Here is a 22,320-nt window from a genome sequence, read left to right as displayed (position 1 = left end):
CACTCAAGTTGGTGGTTTACTGGTGAAATTATGTTATGTCTGTCTGTACCAGCTGTACTTCATGACTGACTTATTCTGCAAGTATTGAGAAGGTACCATGAACCACTATTCCAAAGTATCCATATCTTGGAACAGCAGAAGTGAGGCTCACCAGAGTGTTCCAGGTCAGGTTCAAGGTAGCACCTCAACTAGATAAGGCCATAAAAAAGCGAATGGAATACTGGATAAGTACTCAGGAAAATGCGACATTGTATCCCAAAGTTGGCCGGCTTCCATAGTCACCAGGTTGTTGTGTGTGGAATTTGAGTATGGAGATTCTGCGTAAATATGGCCTTCAGTCTTGGGAAATAATAAAGAATATCTTTAATAGTTATAATATTCCTCTGAATGTGTGATTTTTTGAGCAAGACTATCTGAATGTTTGCCTTTTGTTACTTGTAAAAGTTTAAAATTTAATGAAATGCATGAAGCCAGCAGGTACTTACTTTTTGACTGTTACACAGTTCGCTGATCGCTAAAACTTAGGGGTATTAGTGCCCACATGCACCTTTCTTTATCATTGAGAAAACTAGCATGGATCAAGAAAATTCAACATTGACGCTGATTTGAATGGGGACGGAGCTATTATAATTAACTTTTAACTGCTTTGGCGAGCGTCTCAGCAGATGGCCCAGGAAATTTTGACATGGTCTAAAAACTAGCATAAATCACGTATGGCATAATTTCTTGGAAATTCTGCAGTAGGAGAATGGCGTATACCATAGATTCGCCATTACTATGGCGCAATTTTGCAGGAAATTCCAGGCCATTCACTGGAAGAATTCCTGTGTGCTTCTTTGTGCCATGGAATCTTTTATGTCCATTGAATTGGCAGATTGATTTTAAATTTAACATCTCATCTAAAAGTTGACACCTCTGACAATGCAGCACTCCCTCAGTACTGCATTGGAGGAAGTAATCATTCAGAATATTTAACATTTTGCATTAATCCGCAGTTTCAAACTCATTTGTATCTTTTAAGGTCCATCCCTCTTCTCTGACTGTTATAGTTCTGTTTTTTTTACTGTTTTTAGCTTCTGCTGTTATGCTTTATTCTGGGTTCTTCTCTTCCTTTCTCATCGCCTTTATAGCTTGTTTCTGCATTTTCTTATATTCATCCCAATGAACTCCTTCTTCTTTTCCCTCTGCAGGAATTGTAGAGGTTCTTTTGTTTACCCATTTAGATCAAGGGGGGTGAAATTCAATTTTGGTGGGGATGCAAAATGGGCAGTATCAGATCAGCTATCCATTATAAACCCAGCCAATTTTCTAATTTTTGAAGTTAATGGAAAGGAAAATCAGGTGGTGTAAATAACAGGGGGCCAATCTGTTAACACCTGTTTTGTACCCCTGCCAAAGTTGAGTTATACCCCAGATTTGTTTGGGTATATATTTATCCTGTATATTCAGCTTTAAGGGTCCTTGTCCTCTTGTCCTCTACTGAAATTATGTTGAGCAACCTATCCCCAGTCCAATTGCTTTAGTAGTTCTATAACTGACACTAGTCTTGGTCATATCTGACTCCCAGATCGTGTTGAACTTGATTATTCTGTGGTCACTATCCCCCAGGAGTGCTGTACCTTTCATTTCCTGTATGTTGTCTGCATCATTAACAAATACAAGGTCACAATGAGCATTGCTTATTGTGGCTTCCTTGACAAACTGGGTCATGAATTCTTTTTTTTACAACAGATAAAGAAAATCCTGAAGCAAAGCTTGGTGTTGTGCTGACGGCAAGAGTGCATCCTGGGGAGACTCAATCCAGCTGGATGATGAAAGGCATTCTAGATTTTCTGATATCTGAGGAGCCCACAGCAAAGGTAGAGGCTATCTCCTAAAATAAACAAGATGATCTTTTGTGTCAAATGTTGCATTTTTACATCTAGTTTATCAAAGCTGCTATTACTTCACAACCAGTAACTCATTTGGGGTTCTTGTGCTCTTTTCGTTGCATCTAAATACTCATAGGTCCTTGGTATATTTGAATTCCTTCCTTTGGACATTTTATTTTGATATTAAAACAATTAAATCACTTCAGTCACTTCTCTTCTGCAAGATGTAACTCTTACTTCAGGAACATTTGTGCACAGCTCAGTGACTTTTTTGTTCTAACAGCATGTTGTTCAGTACAAATAAAATCACTTTGTATGCTTTATAGAGCATTTCTGATTTTGCTGTAGAGCCCAGATATAAACCATTGCCATTAAAAGCTGAAAAGAAAAAGGAGAAAAATTTAGTAAGTCAATGGAAGAGACAAATTAAAATAAGAGATCAAAGAATATATTAAAAGGGAATATATTTATAGCTGAAATGTAAGACCACACAGGACAACACAGTCTTTTATGGAAACATCCTAGAACCTGACTAGCAGTAGCGGACAGAAAGTTATAAAGTGACTGAACTGAGGTCAGAAAAGGCCCTTGGAAGTCAATACTTAACTGTAAATTGACTCAGCCATCCATTGCTGATTTGGTGCCAGTGCTAGCTAATGAGTTGTGCTGTCCTTACAAATCCCAGATGCTTAGACTGCAGGTTGACACAGCTAATGCTTGGTTTGTTGTGATTGGACAGGTCACACATGATATGAACTGACAGTAGCACTGTGTGAGAGGCAGGTAGTAAGTACCATTAGTCAGCCATCCTGAGAGTGAAATGTTGTGAGTGCAAGGCAATGAAGTGCACTAACTAGAAAAAAGATGAAGGTGGGAACATAAACAGACCAATGAATGGAAAAATTAGTATTTCGGATGTTTGAGTTGATCATTATTTTAAATGTTTTATGATTTCCTTGCATGCTTCAAGTACCTGGATGCATTTTGACTGAAATACCAAACTGAAGCATGTACATATATATTCTTAGCTGACGAAAGAACTAGTGGCAACACTGGTGTGCTGGTATATACAAACTTAATCACTACTTTCTGATTTATCTTGTCTTCTATTTTACCCTGTTTGACCTTGATAGTGGGTCTTGATCTTTACTTTGATTTCTCAATTTTAAAAAAGTTTATTAAAATCCAAACATCATAAGCAGAGAAATTACAGTACTACCCTACTATTTTCTTAACTTGAAATGCAATACTTATTCTTCCAGTGATACCTATTTACTTTGATTCCAATATTCCTCATCCCAAGAATCAGATCATAGATTCCAGCTCTCAGAAAGCTGGTGGAAACTATTTTATTTCTGATTAAGGAAAAAGAGATCAACATATTAGAGTGCATATAAAGTACAAATTCACTTAGAAGGCTCTATATAAAGATAGAGGATATCATCACTATGTTTCGTCTGCCAAACAAAAATTGCCAGACAAACCATTTCCTACAAGTTATATCCATCTTGTCCCCATTAGCTTTTTAAAAATTATGGGAGCCATTTCTGGGAATAGCCAGGGGTGCTCAGAGTTGGAAACAATTTATAACCCTTCTCTCCTTTGTCCTCACATCAACTGATAATGGTGCCATTAAACACCATTGGCACCTTCTTCGGAAAAGCAATTGTTCTCATCTTCCCAAAGATTAAGCAGGCGATTTTAACCCATCCTGCCTGGCAGAAACCAGATGGGTGGGCAGTTAAAATCGCCCAGGTTACTTACTTATCCTCGAGCTGCCCAGATCCCACTGTCTGCGATTTGTACGCAGGTTTCCGGATGAATGGCTAAAGCGTCCTTCTTTAAATATGCAGATTCGGGTCAGTTGAGGTCATGGGCCCCGACTGTAATTTTAACTCAGGCTTGAGCGGGAAAGCTGCTTTGGATATCTTGCCAGGTTGAAGAGAGTTGGAACCTGCCGGAATGATGAAGAGGCTTTGAAAGGTAAGATCTTTTACTTTCCTTTGTGGGACCTGGAGGAGCAGGAGTGCTCCTCCAGGCCCCATGAGGAAAGTTTAGGCCACCTTTGCCCTGGACTCCTCCCCCCATCCCTCCCGTGAGACTCTCCCCCTGAATCCCCTACCCCACACTTACCCGAGTGCCAGCAAGTGGCCATTGTCCGCCCAATTTTCTGGAGGCTGGTAATCGCTTCCAGCCTACTTCCCACCCGGGAGTTAAAATCGAGCCCAGAAAGAGCATTAGAATGTAGGAACACAGACGGGTTCTTCAGTGCTTGACAGATCTATTTTCAGGTCTCAAATTGTCTCCTGTTCATTTTTTTCACACCCAAAACTCATATCCCCTTATTTCCCGGCACACAGAGAGTAAGTGGCACTCCAGTACATAGGAATATAAAGAATAACTCATGACATGGGCAGTAAAAAGTAAAAGTATTTTCTGAAAGCTTTATTTGTGGACTAATTTTTACAAGTAATAATAAATATCTTATTTTAATAAAGTGTATTTTAAGTTGTGTTTTAACTATAACCGAAATATTTTTTCTACAGGAGCTGCGACGAAGATGCATCTTTAAAATCATTCCTATGCTAAACCCAGATGGAGTTATAGTAGGAAATTATAGGTAAAGCATTTCTGATTAATTACATTAAAAATAAATTAAATACTTTACTACTGAGTCCTTCAATATTATAAAGGGAGATATAGTGCATTCACTGGTACCTTTCAGTTACCTTGTTTCGAGCTGGTATTTAGAGGCAGCCTGGGACCGACAGTTTCATGACATTCCGTGTATATCCATAAGAGACTGCTTGAATGGAGTGTTGATCTCACCCATTGTTCCCATTTTACACACATTCTGTATGAAACCCTATATGTTTGGAGTATGCAATGGCAACAAGCAACCTCGACCCTATCAGCACATGTCAGAAAATCACAGTTGCAATATGGCGGCAGACAAGGATGCTCACCGCCATCACATACTCAAAAAACTCACCCCAAAATGCCTGCCTCCAGACTACCTCTAACCAGAAGTTCTGAAGTATAAAATATTGCAACAAAGGCCATCTGTGTGACACCGTTACTGATTCAAAAGTCTCCCGTCATAATTTATGGGGAAATTCAGTAGAATATATTTACCTTGAATATCTTTCACAACTTTCAATAGGCACATTTCAATTGGGAATTTGAAGCTCTGAGTTTCCTGCTGTCCACTTTTTCCTTACTGTTAGACTCATATATGGGTCTCCTCAGAGTAAGTTGTTGCAATGTTAAAGAGGCAACATCTTTGGACCAACCCATTCTCATCATGATGACATCATGTCGAAGCAATACAATAATATTCTCACAAACTAGCGCCATGGTTCGCCAACAGTTATTGGCTGTTTGACCAACAAAATTGTCTGAAAACTTTTTTTGTTGTCTTGTGTCATTTAAAGTGTCATTTAAAAATATTGGCTGGGAATTTCCTCCGAGCTGCTCCCGCTCTGCTGCCATAACCTCTCTGGAAGTGCAGCGGAAACCCTGTTTACACGTGTTAGCTAGCAGGGTTTCTGCCACACTTCCAGTTAAGATACAGCGGCAGAGCGGGAGCAGCTCCAAGGCAATGTTTGGCCCTTGTCAACTGACTGGCTTTACTGTACATGGAAGCTGTACATAGAAAACAGTTAGGTCTGATTGAGAATAAACTCACATTCTGAAACTCGAGTGGAGTTACCCACTTTCTCCCTTCAGTGTGTAATATTCTTCATTTTAGCCAGATGCAAACGATTTGAATCAGAGAGTTTTGAAAGACAGAAAGGAGCCGATAAACAAGATACAACGGCTGAAGTTGTGAATGAATGGTCATAATGAAAAGCTATCTCCATTGTATCAAGAAATTCAATGAGTAGGCTGAGTGAAGGACTCAAGCTGCAATCTCACTGTTCAGTTGCTCTGCTTCTCAGCCCCTGTAGCATACATTCAACCACCAATCGTTACTTAATCAGGAAAATGTTCTAACGATAGGAGGCTTGTTAATTGATAGAAGTCTTTTAATGTTTCTAAGTATTATGCTGCAGTTCTCAAAGAATTTAAACTAGTAATTTGCAAAATTGAACTTTTCTGGCTAGGTTATTGCACATCATTTACAGCATGTGTTCTCTTCATCCCAGATGCTCGCTTTCTGCTCGAGACCTCAATCGGAACTATCAACATCCAAAGCGGGAACTCTTCCCTACTGTATGGCACACTAAAAAAATGGTGGAGGAACTACAGAAAGACCATTATGTGAGTTGTGGCTGATAGAGCTAAGAGATCAAATCGAGTAGCATAAGTAGTTTGTAGAAACATATGAAACTCTCATATTAGTCATTTCTCTCCCCAACTGTTTGGCTTTACACTTCTCCCTCCTTTAGATACCTACCATGCCACCCACCAATCCCTGGGCACTAGGATGGGAGAAAAACTGCTCCTTGGCCCTTGGTGTCTTATAAAGAAAAAAGAAAGAAAAAACTTGCATTTAATAAGCCCCTTTCACAACCTCAGGACGTCCCAAAGCCCTTACAGCCAATGAAGTACTTTTGAAGTGTAGTCACTGTTTTAAGTAGGAAATGTGGCAGCCAATTTGCACAATTATTTTCCAACTTCTCTCCATGTATCACCTCTTTTCAGCTCTCCTCCAGAGGCTTTGCCAAAACTGAAAACACACTGCATGGAAAATCATAAATGTGAACCTGCATCCTAAAAAGAAAGGAAAAGTTACCATGTCTCTGAGGAATGTCTCAAATTGCTTTATATGTCATGAATTACTTTGCAGTGAAGTGAATTGTTATGTAGGCAAAATATGGCAGCCATTTTGCACATAGCAATGAGGTGAATGAGTAGATAATCTGTTTTTAATGTTGTTGGTTGGACAGGACATCAGAACTCTCTGTTTTTCTCTGAACTGTGTCATGGGGTCTTGAACTTCCACCTTAATCAGCAGACAGGCCCTCAGTTTATCATGTCATCCAAAGGATGGCACCTTCAATAATGTAGCATTTCACCTTTTACTGTACTTGACTATTAGCCTACTTTATGTAACTATAGCACAAAGCTCAGTAGAGTTTGAATCCAGAACTTTCTGACTCAGAGGCAAGAGTGCTACCATCTAAAACAAGCTGACGCACATATCCTGTTACCCTACGGTGCAACATAATGACACCATTCTGCAATATAACACTTTTAATTTATGTATTGCCATTTCAGAATGTATGTAAGGTTTAATAATGCTTAACATTAAAATGCTATTAAGTAACTGTTATGCTACATAAAGTTGCAAATGTTCAGTTAACTAATATACTGGGCAATGATTTAATAGTTGAATGTTTGGCATATATGTAACTGGCTGACCGTTCACTGCTGCGAGCTGCATGCAAATCCATTCCTGTTTGATGGGATGGAACTCTCCTCTGCCTGCTGTCTGTGAGGGTCCTATGTGAAAGGCATTTGAGAAGTTTCAACTCAGTTCCTAGTGGGCATGGGTTACAACACAAAACTATCCACAAAAAGGCACTAACTTGGCAATTGCACTCAGATATGATATAATCATTGTTGATGCGGGAAATGGGAAAAATCACACTGAAGGAGTAACGAGTCCTCTTCTGAGGTTGGGGTTAAGATGTATTGTTGGGAGAGTAAAGGGAGTTTCCATTGTGCCATGCTTTACTTGATATGGAAGTACTAACATTGGGTGTTAATTGTATCATGTGATTTATATCAATTAGTGTTAAATGTATTCAGGTGGTGTGTGTCAATTGAGGACTCTCTTGTATCCTTTTTATATGAGAGCTTATCTAGGGTGTGGTGGGGGGTGTAATGTGGAGCTCTGTGAATAAAGGCTTGGAAGCAACTGAAGACTAGGCTCTAGTATTCTATCCTTCACCACCTGGCTATCCAATTTATAATACTGGGTGCCGAAAGTGGAAAAGTTCCATTCTCATTGACATCATCACCTGAATAAGTGCAAATGTTACTGAGGAAAAAAAATGATGTCCAAAATTCTGAGTCCCGCAATCCGCCACCAATGTATGACAGGGTGGCTTTTGGCCCGCCCTATGACCCTGTCACAGTGATCATCAGAAATGTCGGGCCCAGATCATTTTAATATTGCTGGACAGGACAAGTACGAAAGTCTTGCTAACATTTGGTGACATGCTGGGGAGGCCCAAAAAACTCGAGGGAGATGCAGGGAAGGCATTGCTAGGGTGCAGCATCAACATTTAAATCTGGGCTGCCCTTAAAGAGGATACTGTAGGCAAGAGGAAGAGGAAATGGCACCAGGAAAAGGAACCAATTGAGGAGCTGCTAACTTCACCAAGAGTGCTGTCTACATCTACTGAATCAAGTTAGGCAGAGGAGGGATAGCATTATGGATGTGGGTGACAATGGACCAACAAATATAGCAGCATGTGAAAGGAAGTAGCATAGGCAGTGATTGGCAACCCCAAGACCCCTCTTTAATGAAGGAAGAAGCTTAATGACTACACAAGGTCAGTATTATGGTTGCAAGCTGCCATTAATATATATTTGAAGCATTTCAGACAGTAGACTAATATTTCCCCATAAAGTGCATTCATAAACCTAAGGGTTTACAGTAAGCACTAAATGAATATAGTGACACCTTTACGTGAAAGACTTCTTCGGGTGCACGTTTCCATCGCGCTGTCAATTTCATACCACTGCAAGTTGAATTTGTACCCTTGTGGCTGTAGTTGCACACTAATTGGGTATTAAGTGAATGAAATCCATTTCATGGGTTGACAGTATGGCCACAAGTGCAATCTATAACTCCAAAAACTCATGGAAACCCATTGATCTTATAAAGATTAATGGTGTACTCACTCATTTGTCTAGATCCTGCATCAAATCTAAATAACGGGGCTTCCCTGGCAAATAGCGCATTAATTATTTGCCTTTTGTAAGAATGGACAGCAAATTGACTGACCTGGCAGAAGTCACCTGTTGCTCCTAAATATATTCCTGGAGTCCTCATCAAATAGCTCGTCAGCTGTTACTGTCAAAGCTCACATAAGAAAGGTGGCCACTTGGGCAGGGTACTGGAGGGCTGAAGGTGCCTACCAGAACTGTACCCCAGCCATGGATCAGCATCTACTGCAGAAGATGGCGGGTGTGGGGGGGATTGAGGAATTTTATTTTTAAAAGTAACAATTGTTAGTGAATAAGGCTTGGTTCCTACTATCAGACTGAGTTTGACTTGATGGGCTTTTTCCTTATTTCATGCAGATGAAGGCAAGTAGCCGAGCTATGGCAAATTGTACATCAAGATCTTCATTTCCTGTTTTGCTTCACCACAGATCCTTTTGTACGGTGACCTGCACGGCCACAGTCGAAAACCTAATGCTTTCACATATGGCTGCAGCCAGACAGGAACCACGTGTCCATTTGGAGTACTCGACTACCTCAGAGAGAGATTATTTCCATGGCTGATCTCCCAGAGAGTAATTCAGAATGGGTGTTTCGCACTGCATTTTAACCTAATCATAGCCACCTTTATAATTGGCCTTCTTTTAAGTTAATTTCCCTAGCTCCCAGTGTTTGTGCTGTTAAACCTGTTTCCATAGACCGGCAGCAGACTTTGTAAATCCAGGTAAAACTGGGCGCTCTTATATTACATGAGATCCACACTAGTGCCACTGTGATCTTGAAGTGCAGGTCTCTGGCAGCTGGTTGTAAACCAAGATAAAACTTCTGGGGCTCACTAACACTGGACAGCTAGGAAAACCCAATTTTAGCAGGTTTTCCAGGCCACCGTTCCCAGCAGGTATACATTTGGCTTGCAGCTGGTTCCAAGAGACCCATGCTTCAAGAACTCATGGCACTAGTCCAATACAAAAGCACATTTTGAATCTAAAAGACTGTTGTCAGTCAATGGAAACTGGATTTAATAGCATTAACATCAGAGCTGACTCACGGATGCTGGGTTCCTGAAATCTGGCTTAAAAGGCCAGTAGGTCTCCCAGACCTATTACTTCTCTATAGAAGTAACATTATTCACTTAGAAGGTAGGTCATGGATTCCACCGATCATTTGCATCAACGTGCTCCATGCTTAGCTAACAAGAGATTGTTTTGAAGGAGGGTCCGCAGAAGCTGCCTGACCTGCTGAGTGCTCCCAGCATTTTCTTTTTGCTTGAGACCATCTGTATATATTTTTTTATTTGCCTCTCCAAAGGAGATGTTCTCCCTTGCTTTATCATGTACTGAAACCTGTCAAAAATATTACTTCAGATTTATTGAGCTCATAGGCAAAGTGATTGGAATTAGTCTCTTAACCACCAAAATATTGATCCTTGCAAAAAGAGCTTCAGTTTTATCCCACTGAATTCACAGAGCAATTCCTTTTTTCAGTCCTTAAGCCGTAACCTCTTGGCTCCACTGTTCTGAATATGAATCATTAAATCTTCAGGAGCAGAACGGAGCCACAGACTCTAGCAAAGTTCTGGAACCAGTGATGCTGCTCACTGATCAGCCAGAAATAGGTATCTGGTTTCCTTAAATGTTATTTTTAAATATACTAATCGATCTCCCGTGACATTGCAGGCAGGAAGCCAAGACCAAGTCGGATATTCAGGTCAAGCAGGGTTAGTGGGTTAGACCCAGGTAAGATAGGAGGGAAGGACGAGGAGACAGATGGCGCCAGAGGAGAGGAGTGGAGCAGGGAGGAGGAGAGGGAAAGCGGAGGGTAGGAGAATGGGGAAAAAGACATGAAGATGGGGAAAAGAAGAAAAAAGGATAGGGGCAGAGAGATGGGGAGATGGAAGAGGAGGGAGAGAGGAAAAGGAGGAGGGGATGGAAACAAGGGGAGATGGTGTTAAAGGGAGGATCAAAGGCCAGGAAACTATCTCCGTGGGGGAGGGCAATTAGGCAAACTCTCTCAGCAAGAGGAAGTTCTAGTGAGCAACCTTTCCCTTTGCCAAAGCCGGGTGGGGGGGGGGGGGGGTGGTGGCGGGAGTGAGCACCTCTTCCCTCCTGCAGGTTCTGGTTTACCTCATGTGGGTGCGGGGCTGTTCATCACTGCTTTTCCAGCGGATCTTAATCCTGGCGGCCAGAGCTCCCATCTGAAATAGTGCTCAATTTCCTGCCTCCTATGGGGAGCTTTTATCGCACTGATAACTCACCTCAAACATGCTAATGAGGGACAACCCGGTAACTTGGACAGGTCTCCCGCTGACTCCTCCAGGTGGCTGCCACACTTGCACTGCCCACCACCCATCTGTTTACCACTCAGAGACCAAAATTGCCCCCCTACAAGTCCAGAACAAGCCTAAAAAGAGAGTGCATGATCTGAGATATTGGAAGGCGAATGTTTGATCATAGGAAGTTGAGGAGAAAGTGCCCATGTGGTTCTGGGAGGACATGCTGTGTTGCTATGGTAAGAGAGGATGGCTTCAGACCTGTAAGAGGGCCATGCTGGTTGGGTAAGTAAAGGGTATGCTCGGGTGATATTAGGACAGGATTAGCTGCCTCACTGTCCTAAGAAAATTAATTGTTTAAACACAGAAAAAAATAGTAAAAATTGTTCATTATTAAAAGTCTTGAGGACTGAACAAAGAGTGACTTTGCAGTGCTGTGAGGTTAATAACATTTTGTACAGTGTGCTTCAGTCAACCACATTTTCTATAATCAAGAGCAATTCCAGATCTCTCATCCTTGACTGGAGTTAATCAGTATCTCTCAAAACCACATCTGTGGTATAAAATAACCTCACATCAGTTTTGAAAAGAAGATTTTTTAGAACATTTAAGAGTGACCTTTATTGAAATACTTCTTATAGAAGATTTAAGCTTTTAAAACTGATGAAACAGAATTGCATTAAACTTTAATAACCCAGAACTTTCTTTATAATTTTTAACTAGTCTGACTGGTTAACTCCTACAAGTTTCCAGAACTTTAGGCCATCATTAAGTTTTCAGATGTTCTTTAAAATTTGGTTTAGTCCCAATCCCTTTACTGATAAAATAAGGCCTGAAGCTAGTCACATCTTTTAGATTAAAAATTATTCAATAGTTATGAACTTGAGTGAAATATTTTCATTTTCCTTTCATTTTAGGCACTAAACTTTTTCTTGTTACATTTTGTGTTGTAAGGATCCAGAGAGGTTCGACTGGACCAGCTGCAAGTTTCATATCCATAAATGTAAAGAATCGACAGGACGGGTGGTGATGTACAGGCAGCTAGGCCTCAACGATTCCTTCACCTTAGAAGCCTCATTCTCAGGAGCAGTAAAAGAACAGTAAGATAGTTACTATATCTCTAATAGTTCACACCTTTCTAAATATATAAATTTAAAAGCACAGGAGGGTAAATTCAGTGATCCCGCAGTCACAGGAATTCCAGGTCAGAAAACTGGGCTACAATAATGCAACCCTGTCTTCGACCTGCATTATCTTCTAGTGTGGCTTCTGCTGAGAGTGTTGGGATGGCTGAATTTACCCTATAGTGACAAAGAGAAACCTGTTGAGGTTTTAGCAAGTGACACAGAGGTTCAAATTAAAAAAAGCACAATTAAGTAAGGTTGATCAGAACTACTTTTCAATGTTTTAGACTCTCAGGGCTACTACCAGAATGTACTTCTTCCATCAATCCTTCCTGGAGACCCTGGAGAGGGTTTCCTTTTACAGCCAACTATTACGCATTTGAGCTGCCACATGGAACCTGTAAATGTCCGACGAAAGGGTGAAGTGCAGAAAGTTATACTGCCTTTAAAGCAGTTAGTGCCATGGGCATGATTTTTACTCCGAGCCGGGTATCCCATGCATCTACAGATATTCACGTGGGGAACCTGGAAGCGAATTGAGTGCGTCGCAATCTGCGATCGCAACTCAATTGAAGGTAAGTATTTGTGCTTCTGGGTTTCCCATGTGCCAGGCGGCCAGATTGACAGGCTGGCTGCCTGTCGACAGTGAAAGGAGCTGCAAATCAGAGAGGGGGGGGCGGGAGGGAGAGAGAGATCGTCGGGCTTGGAAAAAAATCAGAGCTGGGGGAATGTGGATGACATCGGGTGGGGGGGAGGGGGAGGGGGTCAGCTAGCAACAGAGATCGGTGGGGAGGTCAGCCAGCAATGGAGACTGGGGGGAGGAATTCGTCAGCCAGCCAGCCAGCGATGACATCGGGGAGTCCACCATTGTGGGGTGGGGTCGACCGATTGCGGGGGTCCTGTCGGCCAAGTGAGCTTGTTGGGCCTGGATGAAGGACTTCTATTCTCTCGAGCCCACAAGCAGTGCAATAAAGGGACTTACTTCATGGATCCGGGCCCTTCCCCGCCTGCTTTCATCTGACGTGATTCAGAAATGATGGGAAACCCGAACAGGTAAGGTTAAATTAATTTTAATGTTCCAATACACAAAATATTAAATACCTCAAGTATCTCAATAAGGTACATTGCCCTTTTAAGTATCGGCCCGCCGGCTTTAAGTGGAGGTTAAATTTCTTGGTGGCTCCTGTCCATACGCAGACAAACCTGCCTGGGTTAAACCCAGAAGTGGGCAAGTTGGAGCTAGGATGCGGTCCCGCTCCAAAAAGCTGTTATTTTAATCTCCCACCTGCCCCCAACCCTTCCGTTCTTGGGGGTTAAAATTTTTTTTTTTTTTCAAAAAATATACTTTATTCATAAAATTTGCAGCAGTACATACAATACAGTTGTCATATCACTTTCCAAACGTACACAATACAGATTATACAATTTGCAGGTTACGTCAAGTACAGTTCAATGAACACATTGGACATAATTACAGTTCATGACACTCTAGGGTGTCTCATTGCATCATACTCAACACAGATTATTGCTTACAGATTCATTTCAGATTCATTACAGGTACATTACAGCAATTTGAATTTTACATTCTGCCCGAGGGGGTTTTTCCCTGATTGCAGCCCCTCGGTTTACAATGGCGGGAAGGCTCTAAACGGTTGCCTTTCCCCACAGAGCCTTTGCGGCGGCCGCACCCATCCTCAGTGCGTCCCTCAGCACGTAGTCCTGGACCTTGGAATGTGCCAGTCTGCAACACTCGGTCGAGGACAGCTCCTTGTGCTGGAAGACCAGCAAGTTTCGGGCAGACCAAAGGGCGTCTTTCACCGAGTTGATGGTCTTCCAGCAGCAGCTGATGTCCGTCTCAGTGTGCGTCCCCGGGAACAGCCCGCAGAGCACAGAAACCTTTGTTACGGAACTGCTCGGGACGAACCTGGACAGATACCACTGCATCTCTCTCCAGACCTTCTTTGCAAAGGCACATTCCATAAGGAGATGGGTGACGGTCTCGTCTCCACCGCAGCCTCCTCTGGGACAGCGCGCGGTGGCGCTGAGAGCCCGGGAGTGCATGAAGGATCTGATGGGAAGGGCCCTTCTCACCACCAGCCAAGCTAGGTCTTGGTGCTTGTTTGAAAGCTCTGGCGATGAGGCGTTCTGCCAAATGACATTGACAGTCTGCTCGGGGAACCAACCGACAGGATCCACCATCTCCTTTTCCCGCAGGGTCTCGAGGACGTTACGTGCGGACCACTTGCTGATCGCCTTGTGGTCAAAGGTGTTTTCCTGCACAAACCTTTCCACGAAGGACAGGTGGGGCGGAACGGTCCAACTGGACGGAGCGTTCCGTGGCAGCGTGGCCAGGCCCATCCTTCTCAACACCGGGGACAGGTAGAACCTCAGCACGTAGTGACACTTTGTGTTTGCGTACCGAGGGTCTATGCACAGTTTGATGCAGCCGCACACAAAGGTGGCCATCAGGATGAGGGCCACGTTGGGCACGCCTTTCCCCCCCTTTCTCTGGAGATTTGTACATCGTGACCCTGCGGACCCGGTCCATTTTTGATCTCCAGACAAAGTGGAAGATGGCTCGGGTGACTGTCGCGGCGCAGGAGCGAGGTATGGACCAGACCTGCGCCACGTACAGCAACACTGAGAGCACCTCGCACCTGATGACCAGGTTCTTGCCCACGATCGAGAGGGATCGTTGATCCCACAGTCCCAGTTTCTGCTTAACCTTGGAGATACGCTCCTCCCAGTTTTTGGTGCACGCCCCGGCCCCCCCGAACCAGATCCCCAGCACCTTCAGGTAATCCGACCTGACGGTGAAGGGGTCAAAGGATCGGTCGGTCCAGTTCCCAAAGAACATGGCCTCGCTCTTGCTACGATTTACCCTGGCCCCCGAGGCCAGTTCGAAACGGTCGCAGATGCTCATCAATCTGCGGACCGACAGCTGATCCGAGCAAAAGACGGCGACGTCATCCATGTACAGGGAGGCCTTGACCTGAGTGCCTCCGCTGCCTGGGATCGTCACCCCTCTTATGCCCGCATCCCTCCTGATGGACTCGGCAAAGGGTTCGATGCAACACACGAACAAGACGGAGGAGAGAGGACAGCCCTGCCTGACTCCAGATTTGATCGGAAAGCTTTCTGATTCCCACCCGTTGATTGAAACTGCGCTACTGATGTTTGTGTAGAGCAGTTGGATCCAATTGCGGATTCCCTCCCCAAACCCCATTTTGGAGAGCACGTCCATCATGTACGTGTGGGATATTCTGTCAAAGGCCTTCTCCTGGTCCAGGCTGATCAGGCAGGTGTTCACCCCCCTGTCCTGTACGTAGGCAATCGTATCCCTGAGTAGCGCCAGGCTATCAGAGATCTTCCTGAAATTTAGACACAAGGGTGATACTTAAGATTCTCCGCCCTCACCTATGCATCTACCGCCGGGGTGTCCAAGATGTTGGCTCCTTTGATTCCCTCCCTGTGAAGCCCCTGTTGGTTCCTTCCATCTTTCCGCGCTTGTGTACAAAATTAATTTCGACTTCAGTTCTTTAAATCTCTGAAGCCTGGAGGACTGGCTTTTGTTTGTTAGATTTTGAACAGTCAGAAAGTGGCTATTTTGCATCGTGGAGGAATCAGCCTTTACCAGTCCTCCAGATTGATCTGAAGCTTTCAAGTTTTAGGAAAGGGAGAGGATGGAGGAAACGAGGGAAAAATTAGGAAAAAGGGAAGAGGAGGAGTAGATGGAGGATGAGGAGGAAATGGGGAGATAGGGCCCCTTAGTTTTTTGTTTATATGGGTGGGGTCTCGCTTTTTGTGTGCATGACAATCTCATTTTTGAGGGTCTTGTTTTTTGTGTGTATGGGGACATAATGCTTTTTTGTGGGGGCTCTCACTTTTTGCTAGTATAGGGGCCTCACTTCTAGGGATCTTATTTTTTGTGTGTATCTCACTTTTTTGTGTATGGGGCGGGGCTCATGTTTTGTGTATATGGGGATTTACTTCTTTGTGTATGGGGGCTTGTATTTGTGTGTTGTTATATGGAGCCCACTCACTGATTTTGACAAGAGTATCTGGGCCCCCAGCTCCAAAAGTTTATACATCCCTGATCTAGAGGAAGAGGCAAATGGAAACATTTGCCTGCAGAGAAAAGGTTGAAAATCCTGACACAATCTGCCGCCACTCATATAGTTTTAGCAACGTTTAGAAATGGCCTGGTCTCAGAACAAGTTCTTGGTAAAAATGTCAAGCTGCTATTTCCATTTCTGTCATTTGTTTCTCTTTTTTTCAGACTCGCTGTTCGTCATTTCAATATAAAAGATTATATGTCAATAGGAAAAACCTTCTGTGAGGGCATTATGGACTATATTAGTCTGGATGAAAATCCCTTGTAAGTTCTGTAATTTATAAAGTGTTTTGACAGACGTGTCACAAAAATTAGAGATCAAAGGGCAGATTTTCCTGCCCTGTCCACCTGCCCCAGTTCTGGATAGCAGCAGCACATCCAGGGAGCATTGATTTTCCCCAGACCCAGGATTTCCTGAGCTAGAGCATTTTACATAGCCCCTGCCCAGGGCAGGCCTATTCCAAGCAGGGCCTAACACCTGAGAGTCAGGAAAGGAAAGTAAGGCACAGTTGCAGATTTCTCAAGCCTGCAACAACATATTGGGCCTCAGAAATTGGGATCAGCAGTCAGAAGGTCCTGATTTTTTTTTAATCGTTCATGAGATGTGCGCATCGCTGGCAAGGCCAGCATTTATTGCCCATCCCTAATTTCCCTTGAGAAGGTGGTGGTGAGCCGCCTTCTTGAACCGCTGCAGTCCGTGTGGTGAAGGTTCTCCCACAGTGCTGTTAGGTAGGGAGTTCCAGGATTTTAACCCAGCGGCGATGAAGGAACGGCGATATATTTCCAAGGCGGGATGGTGTGTGACTTGGAAGGGAACGTGCAGATGGTGTTGTTCCCATGTGCCTGCTGCCCTTGTCCTTCTAGGTGGTAGAGGTCGCGGGTTTGGGAGGTGCAGTCGAAGAAGCCTTGGGGAGTTGCTGCAGTGCATCCTGTGGATGGTACACACTGCAGCCACAGTGCGCCGGTGGTGAAGGGAGTGAATGTTTAGGGTGGTGGCCAATCAAGCGAGATGCTTTGTCCTGGATGGTGTCAAGCTTCTTGAGTGTTGTTGGAGCTGCACTCATCCAGGCAAGTGGAGAGTATTCCATCACACTCCTGACTTGTGGCCTTGTAGATGGTGGAAAGGCTATAGGGAATCAGGAGGTGAGTCACTCACCGCAGAATACCCAGCCTCTGACCTACTCTTGTAGCCACAGTATTTATGTGGCCGATCCAGTTAAATTTCTGGTCAATGGTGACCCCCAGGATGTTGATGGTGGGGGATTCAGCGATGGTAATGCCGTTGAATGTCAAGGGGAGGTGGTTACATTCTCTCTTGTTGGAGATGGTCATTGTCTGGCACTTATCAGCCCAAGTCTGGATGTCGTCCAGGTCTTGCTGCATGTGGGCACGGACTTCTTCATTATCTGAGCGGTTGAGAATGGAACTCAACACTGTGCAATCATCAGTGAACATCCCCATTTCTGACCTTATGATGGAGGGAAGGTCATTGATGAAGCAGCTGAAGATAGTTGAGCCTAGGACACTGCCCTGAGGAACTTCTGCAGCAATGTCCCGGCGCTGAGATGATTGACCTCCAACAACCACTACCATCTTCCTTTGTGCTAGGTATAACTCCAGCCACTGGAGAGTTTTCCCCCGATTCTCACTGACTTCAATTTTACTAGGGCTCCTTGGTGCCACACTTGGTCAAATGCTGCCTTGATGTCAAGGGCAATCACTCTCGCCTCACCTCTGGAATTCAGCTCTTTTGTCCATGTTTGGACCAAGGCTGTAATGAGGTCTGGAGCCGAGTGGTACTAGCAGAACCCAAACTGAGCATCGGTGAGTAGGTTATTGGTGAGTAAGTGCCGCTTGATAGCACTGTCGACGACACCTTCCATCACTTTGCTGATGATTGAGAGTAGACTGATTGGACGTTAATTGGCCGGATTGGATTTGTCCTGCTTTTTGTGGACAGGTCATACCTGGGCAATTTTCCACATTGTCGGGTAGATGCCAGTGTTGTAGCTGTACTGGAACAGCTTGGCTAGAGGCGCAGCTCGTTCTGGAGCACAAGTCTTCAGCACTACAGCCGGGATGTTGTCAGGGCCCATAGCCTTTGTTGTATCCAGTGCACTCAGCCGTTTCTTGATATCACGTGGAGTGAATCGAATTGGCTGAAGACTGGCTTCTGTGATGGTGGGGATCTCGGGAGGAGGCTGAGATGGATCATCCACTCAGCACTTCTGGCTGAAGATGGTTGCAAACGCTTCAGCCTTGTCCTTTGCTCGTGCTGAACTCTGCCATCATTGAGGATGGGGATGTTTACAGAGCCTCCTCCTCCCGTTAGTTGTTTAATTGTCCACCACCATTCATGACTGGATGTGGCAGGACTGCAGAGCTTTGATCTGATCCGTTGGTTGTGGAATCGCTTAGCTCTGTCTATAGCATGTTGCTTCTGCTGTTTAGCATGCATGTAGTCCTGTGTTGTAGCTACAACAGGTTGGCACCTCATTTTTAGGTACGGCTGGTGCTGCTCCTGGCATGCTCTTCTACACTCCTCATTGAACCAGGGTTGATCCCCTGGCTTGTTGGTAATGGTAGAGTGAGGAATATGCCAGGCCATGAGGTTACAGATTGTGATGGAATACAATTCTGCTGCTGCTGCTGATGGCCCACAGTACCTCGTGGATGCCCAGTTTTGAGCTGCTAGATTTGTTCTGAATCTATCCCATTTAGTACGGTGATAGTGCCAGACAACACGTTGGATGGTGCCCTCAGTGTCAAGACAGTACTTCGTCTCCACGAGGACTGTGCGGTGGTCATTCCTACCAATACTATCATGGACAGATGCATCTGCGACAGGTAGATTGGTGAGGACGAAGTCAAGTAGGTTTTTCCCTCGTGTTGGTTCGCTCACCACCTGCTGCAGGCCCAGTCTGGCAGCTATGTCATAGAAATATAGAAACATAGAAAATAGGAGCAAGAGTAGGCCATTCGGCCCTTCAGGCTTGCTCCGCCATTCAAAATGATCATGGCTGATCGTCTAACTCAGTACCCTGTTCCCGCTTTTTCCCCATATCCCTTGATCCCTTTAGCATTAAGAAATATATCTGTCTCTTTCTTGAATACATCTAATGACTTGGCCTCCACTGTCTTCTGTGGTAGAGAATTCCACAGGTTCACCACCCTCTGAGTGAAGACATTTCTCCTCATCTCGGTTCTAAATGGCATACCCCGTATTCTAACATGACTAGACGTCTAGTCTGTCTAGTCCTGTTAGAATTTTATATGTTTCGATGAGATCATCTCTCATTCTTCTAACCTCTAGTGACTATAGGCCTAGTCAACCCAATCTCTCCTCATATGTCAGTCCTGCCATCCCAGGAATCAGTCTGGTAAACCTTTGTTGCACTCCCTCCAGATAAGGAGACTAAAACTGCACACAATACTCCAAATGTGGTCTCACCAAGGCACTGTATAATTGCAGTAAGACATCCCTGCTCCTGTATTCAAATCCTCTTGCAATGAAGGCCAACATACCATTCACCTTCCTAACTGCTTGCTGCACCTGAATGCTCGCTTTCAGCGACCGGTGTACAAGGACACCCAGGTCTCGTTGCACCTCCCCTTTTCCCAATCTATCACCATTCAGATAATAATCTGCCTTTCTGTTTTTACAACCAAAGTGGATGACCTCACATTTATCCATGTTATACTGCATCTGCCATGTTCTTGCCCACTCACCCAACTTGTCTAAATCACATTGGAGCCTCTTTGCATCCTCCTCACAGCTCACATTCCACTCAGCTTTGTGGACCTGCAAACTTGGAAATGTTACATTTAGTTCCCTCATCCAAATCATTGATATATATTGTGAATAGCTGGGGCCCAAGCACTGATCCCTGCGTTACCCCACTAGTCACTGCCTGCCACCCGGAAAAAGACCCGTTTATTCCTACTCTCTGTTTCCTGTCTGTCAACCAATTCTCAATCCATGCCAGTATATTCCCCCCAATCCCATGTGCTTTAATTTTGCACACTAACCTCTTGTGTGGGACCTTATCAAAAGCCTTCTGAAAATCCAAATACACCACATCCACTGGTTCTCCCCTATCTATTCTACTAGTTACCTCCTCAAAAAACCCCAGTAGATTTGTTAAGCATGATTTCCCTTTCATAAACCCATGCTGACTTTGTCCAATCCTGTTAATGCCCTCCAAGTGTTCTGTTATCACATCTTTTATAATAGACTCTAGCCTTTTCCCCACTAGGACTTTTTCTTCATGACTTGGCTAGCTCGGTCAGTAGTGGTGCTACCGAGCCACTCTTGATGATGGACATTGAAGCCCCCCCCTCCTCCCAGAGTACATTCTGTGCCTTTGCTACCCTCAGTGCTTCCTCCAAGTAGTGCTCAACATGGAGGAGGACTGATTCATCAGTTGAGGGAGGCCGGTAGGTGGTAATCAGCAGGAGGTATCCTTGCCCATGTTTGACCTGATGCCATGAGATCTCATGGGGTCCGGAGTCAATGTTGAGGACTCCCAGGGCCATTCCCTCCTGACTGTATATCACTGTACTGCTACCTCTGGTGGGTCTGTCCTGCCAGTGGGACAGGACATACCCAGGGATGGTGATGGAAGAGTCGGGGATGTTGGCTGAAAGATATGATTCTGTGAGAATGGCTATGTCAGGCTGTTGCTTGACTAGTCTGTGGGACAGCTCTCCCAATTTTGGCACAAGTCCCAGATGTTAGTAAGGAGGACTTTGCAGTGTCGACTGGGCTTGGTTTGCCTTTATCGTGTCCAGTGCCTAGTGGTCCGATGCCGGGTGGTCCATCTGGTTTTATTCTTATTATGACTTTTTGTAGCGTGCTTGTACAACTGAGTGGCTTGCTATGCCATTTCAGAGGGCGATTAAGAATCAACCACATTGCTGTGGGCCTGGAGTCACATATAGGCCAGACCGGGTAAGGACGGCAGGTTTCCTTCCCTGAACGACATTAGGGAAGGAAAACTGATTAGACTTTAACATCCTGGAAGGTGAGGGTACAAGGAGAGGTAGGAAATTCACAAAAGTTCTCTGGCTTTAAAGTCTTCAGCCTGCCCCTATGGAAAATCTATTTGCCTGGAGTCCAGGGTCAGGCCACAGTACCATGTTCTTTGGGAGCCCCTACGCTGGGTTGTTCAGCAAGCAGTCATACAGGGAAATGAGGCAGGGCAAGAATGCCCCCTCCCATCTCATTAACATAGCTCCATTGAACCTGCACTTACTGCAGGTGCAAACTAAGCTCAGCTCCAACTTCACCCAGGTAAGCCCCAAAAAGGAATGTTGCCCAGGGGCAAGGATCAGGAAAATCTGCCATCTAGCACTTCTTGATTTGATTGAAGATTTTTTTTGGCTGAAATTTTCCCTGCGCTTTGCTGAGACACAAAATGGGGGTAATTTTGACTTTGTACGGTAGTGTAAAATGGGTGATAGCTAATCGGCAGCCTATTTTACATCTCTCCAGATTTTTATTTCAATTGAAATCATCTACTTAAAATGAGCGAGCTGCCTGTGGAGGCGCAGCAGCTCACCCAAATGATGGAAATGAGGCCCAAGGCCCAATTTAGGGCCAGGTTCAGGCCTCCTGATGGCACACTACTGGTTATGTGCCCGAAAACATACTTATTTCTAATTAAAAATTTGTAATGCTATTGCGAATTAACATGGTGCACCAATTAACAATTTAACATTTGCACTGTGCATAAACATTTACTGGTAGACTTGTGAATTTAAGACAAGGCCTTAATTCTCTGAAATGACAGTATTACTAATTTGTTGATAACCAAGATTTAATCCTCTATTAATTTGATTTTGCAGGAAACTTAATGAAGTAATTCTGAATTTGACATATTCAATAACAGCAAATCAAAGAGGGAAGAGTGTTCCCACGGTTTGTTCCGACCATAGTCCGTCTGAAGGGGAAAATAAAGGACAGAAATATGGAGGAACTACTGCACATGATGGTAAATTACAAAACAATAGTGTATTAAAATGAAAACTTGCTCTAGTTGC

General features: G+C 44.2%; 1 protein-coding gene across 5 annotated transcripts in view; it reads left to right on the top strand.

Moving 5' to 3' along the window:
• The window catches only part of LOC137321894 (uncharacterized), a 198,143-nt gene that overhangs the window by 153,765 nt on the left and 22,058 nt on the right, over window positions 1-22,320 (top strand). For all 5 annotated transcript variants that reach the window (XM_067984733.1, XM_067984732.1, XM_067984731.1 and 2 more), the window contains 7 exons: window positions 1,732-1,859; window positions 4,418-4,491; window positions 6,020-6,134; window positions 9,203-9,346; window positions 11,995-12,140; window positions 16,444-16,542; window positions 22,126-22,271. In XM_067984733.1, the coding sequence (XP_067840834.1) occupies window positions 1,732-1,859; window positions 4,418-4,491; window positions 6,020-6,134; window positions 9,203-9,346; window positions 11,995-12,140; window positions 16,444-16,542; window positions 22,126-22,271 (852 nt within the window). The remainder of the gene's footprint in view (window positions 1-1,731; window positions 1,860-4,417; window positions 4,492-6,019; window positions 6,135-9,202; window positions 9,347-11,994; window positions 12,141-16,443; window positions 16,543-22,125; window positions 22,272-22,320) is intronic.

Source organism: Heptranchias perlo, chromosome 5 (genome assembly GCF_035084215.1).
Source record: "Heptranchias perlo isolate sHepPer1 chromosome 5, sHepPer1.hap1, whole genome shotgun sequence".
Taxonomy (NCBI): domain Eukaryota; kingdom Metazoa; phylum Chordata; class Chondrichthyes; order Hexanchiformes; family Hexanchidae; genus Heptranchias; species Heptranchias perlo.
This window is presented reverse-complemented; position numbering and strand designations above follow the sequence as displayed.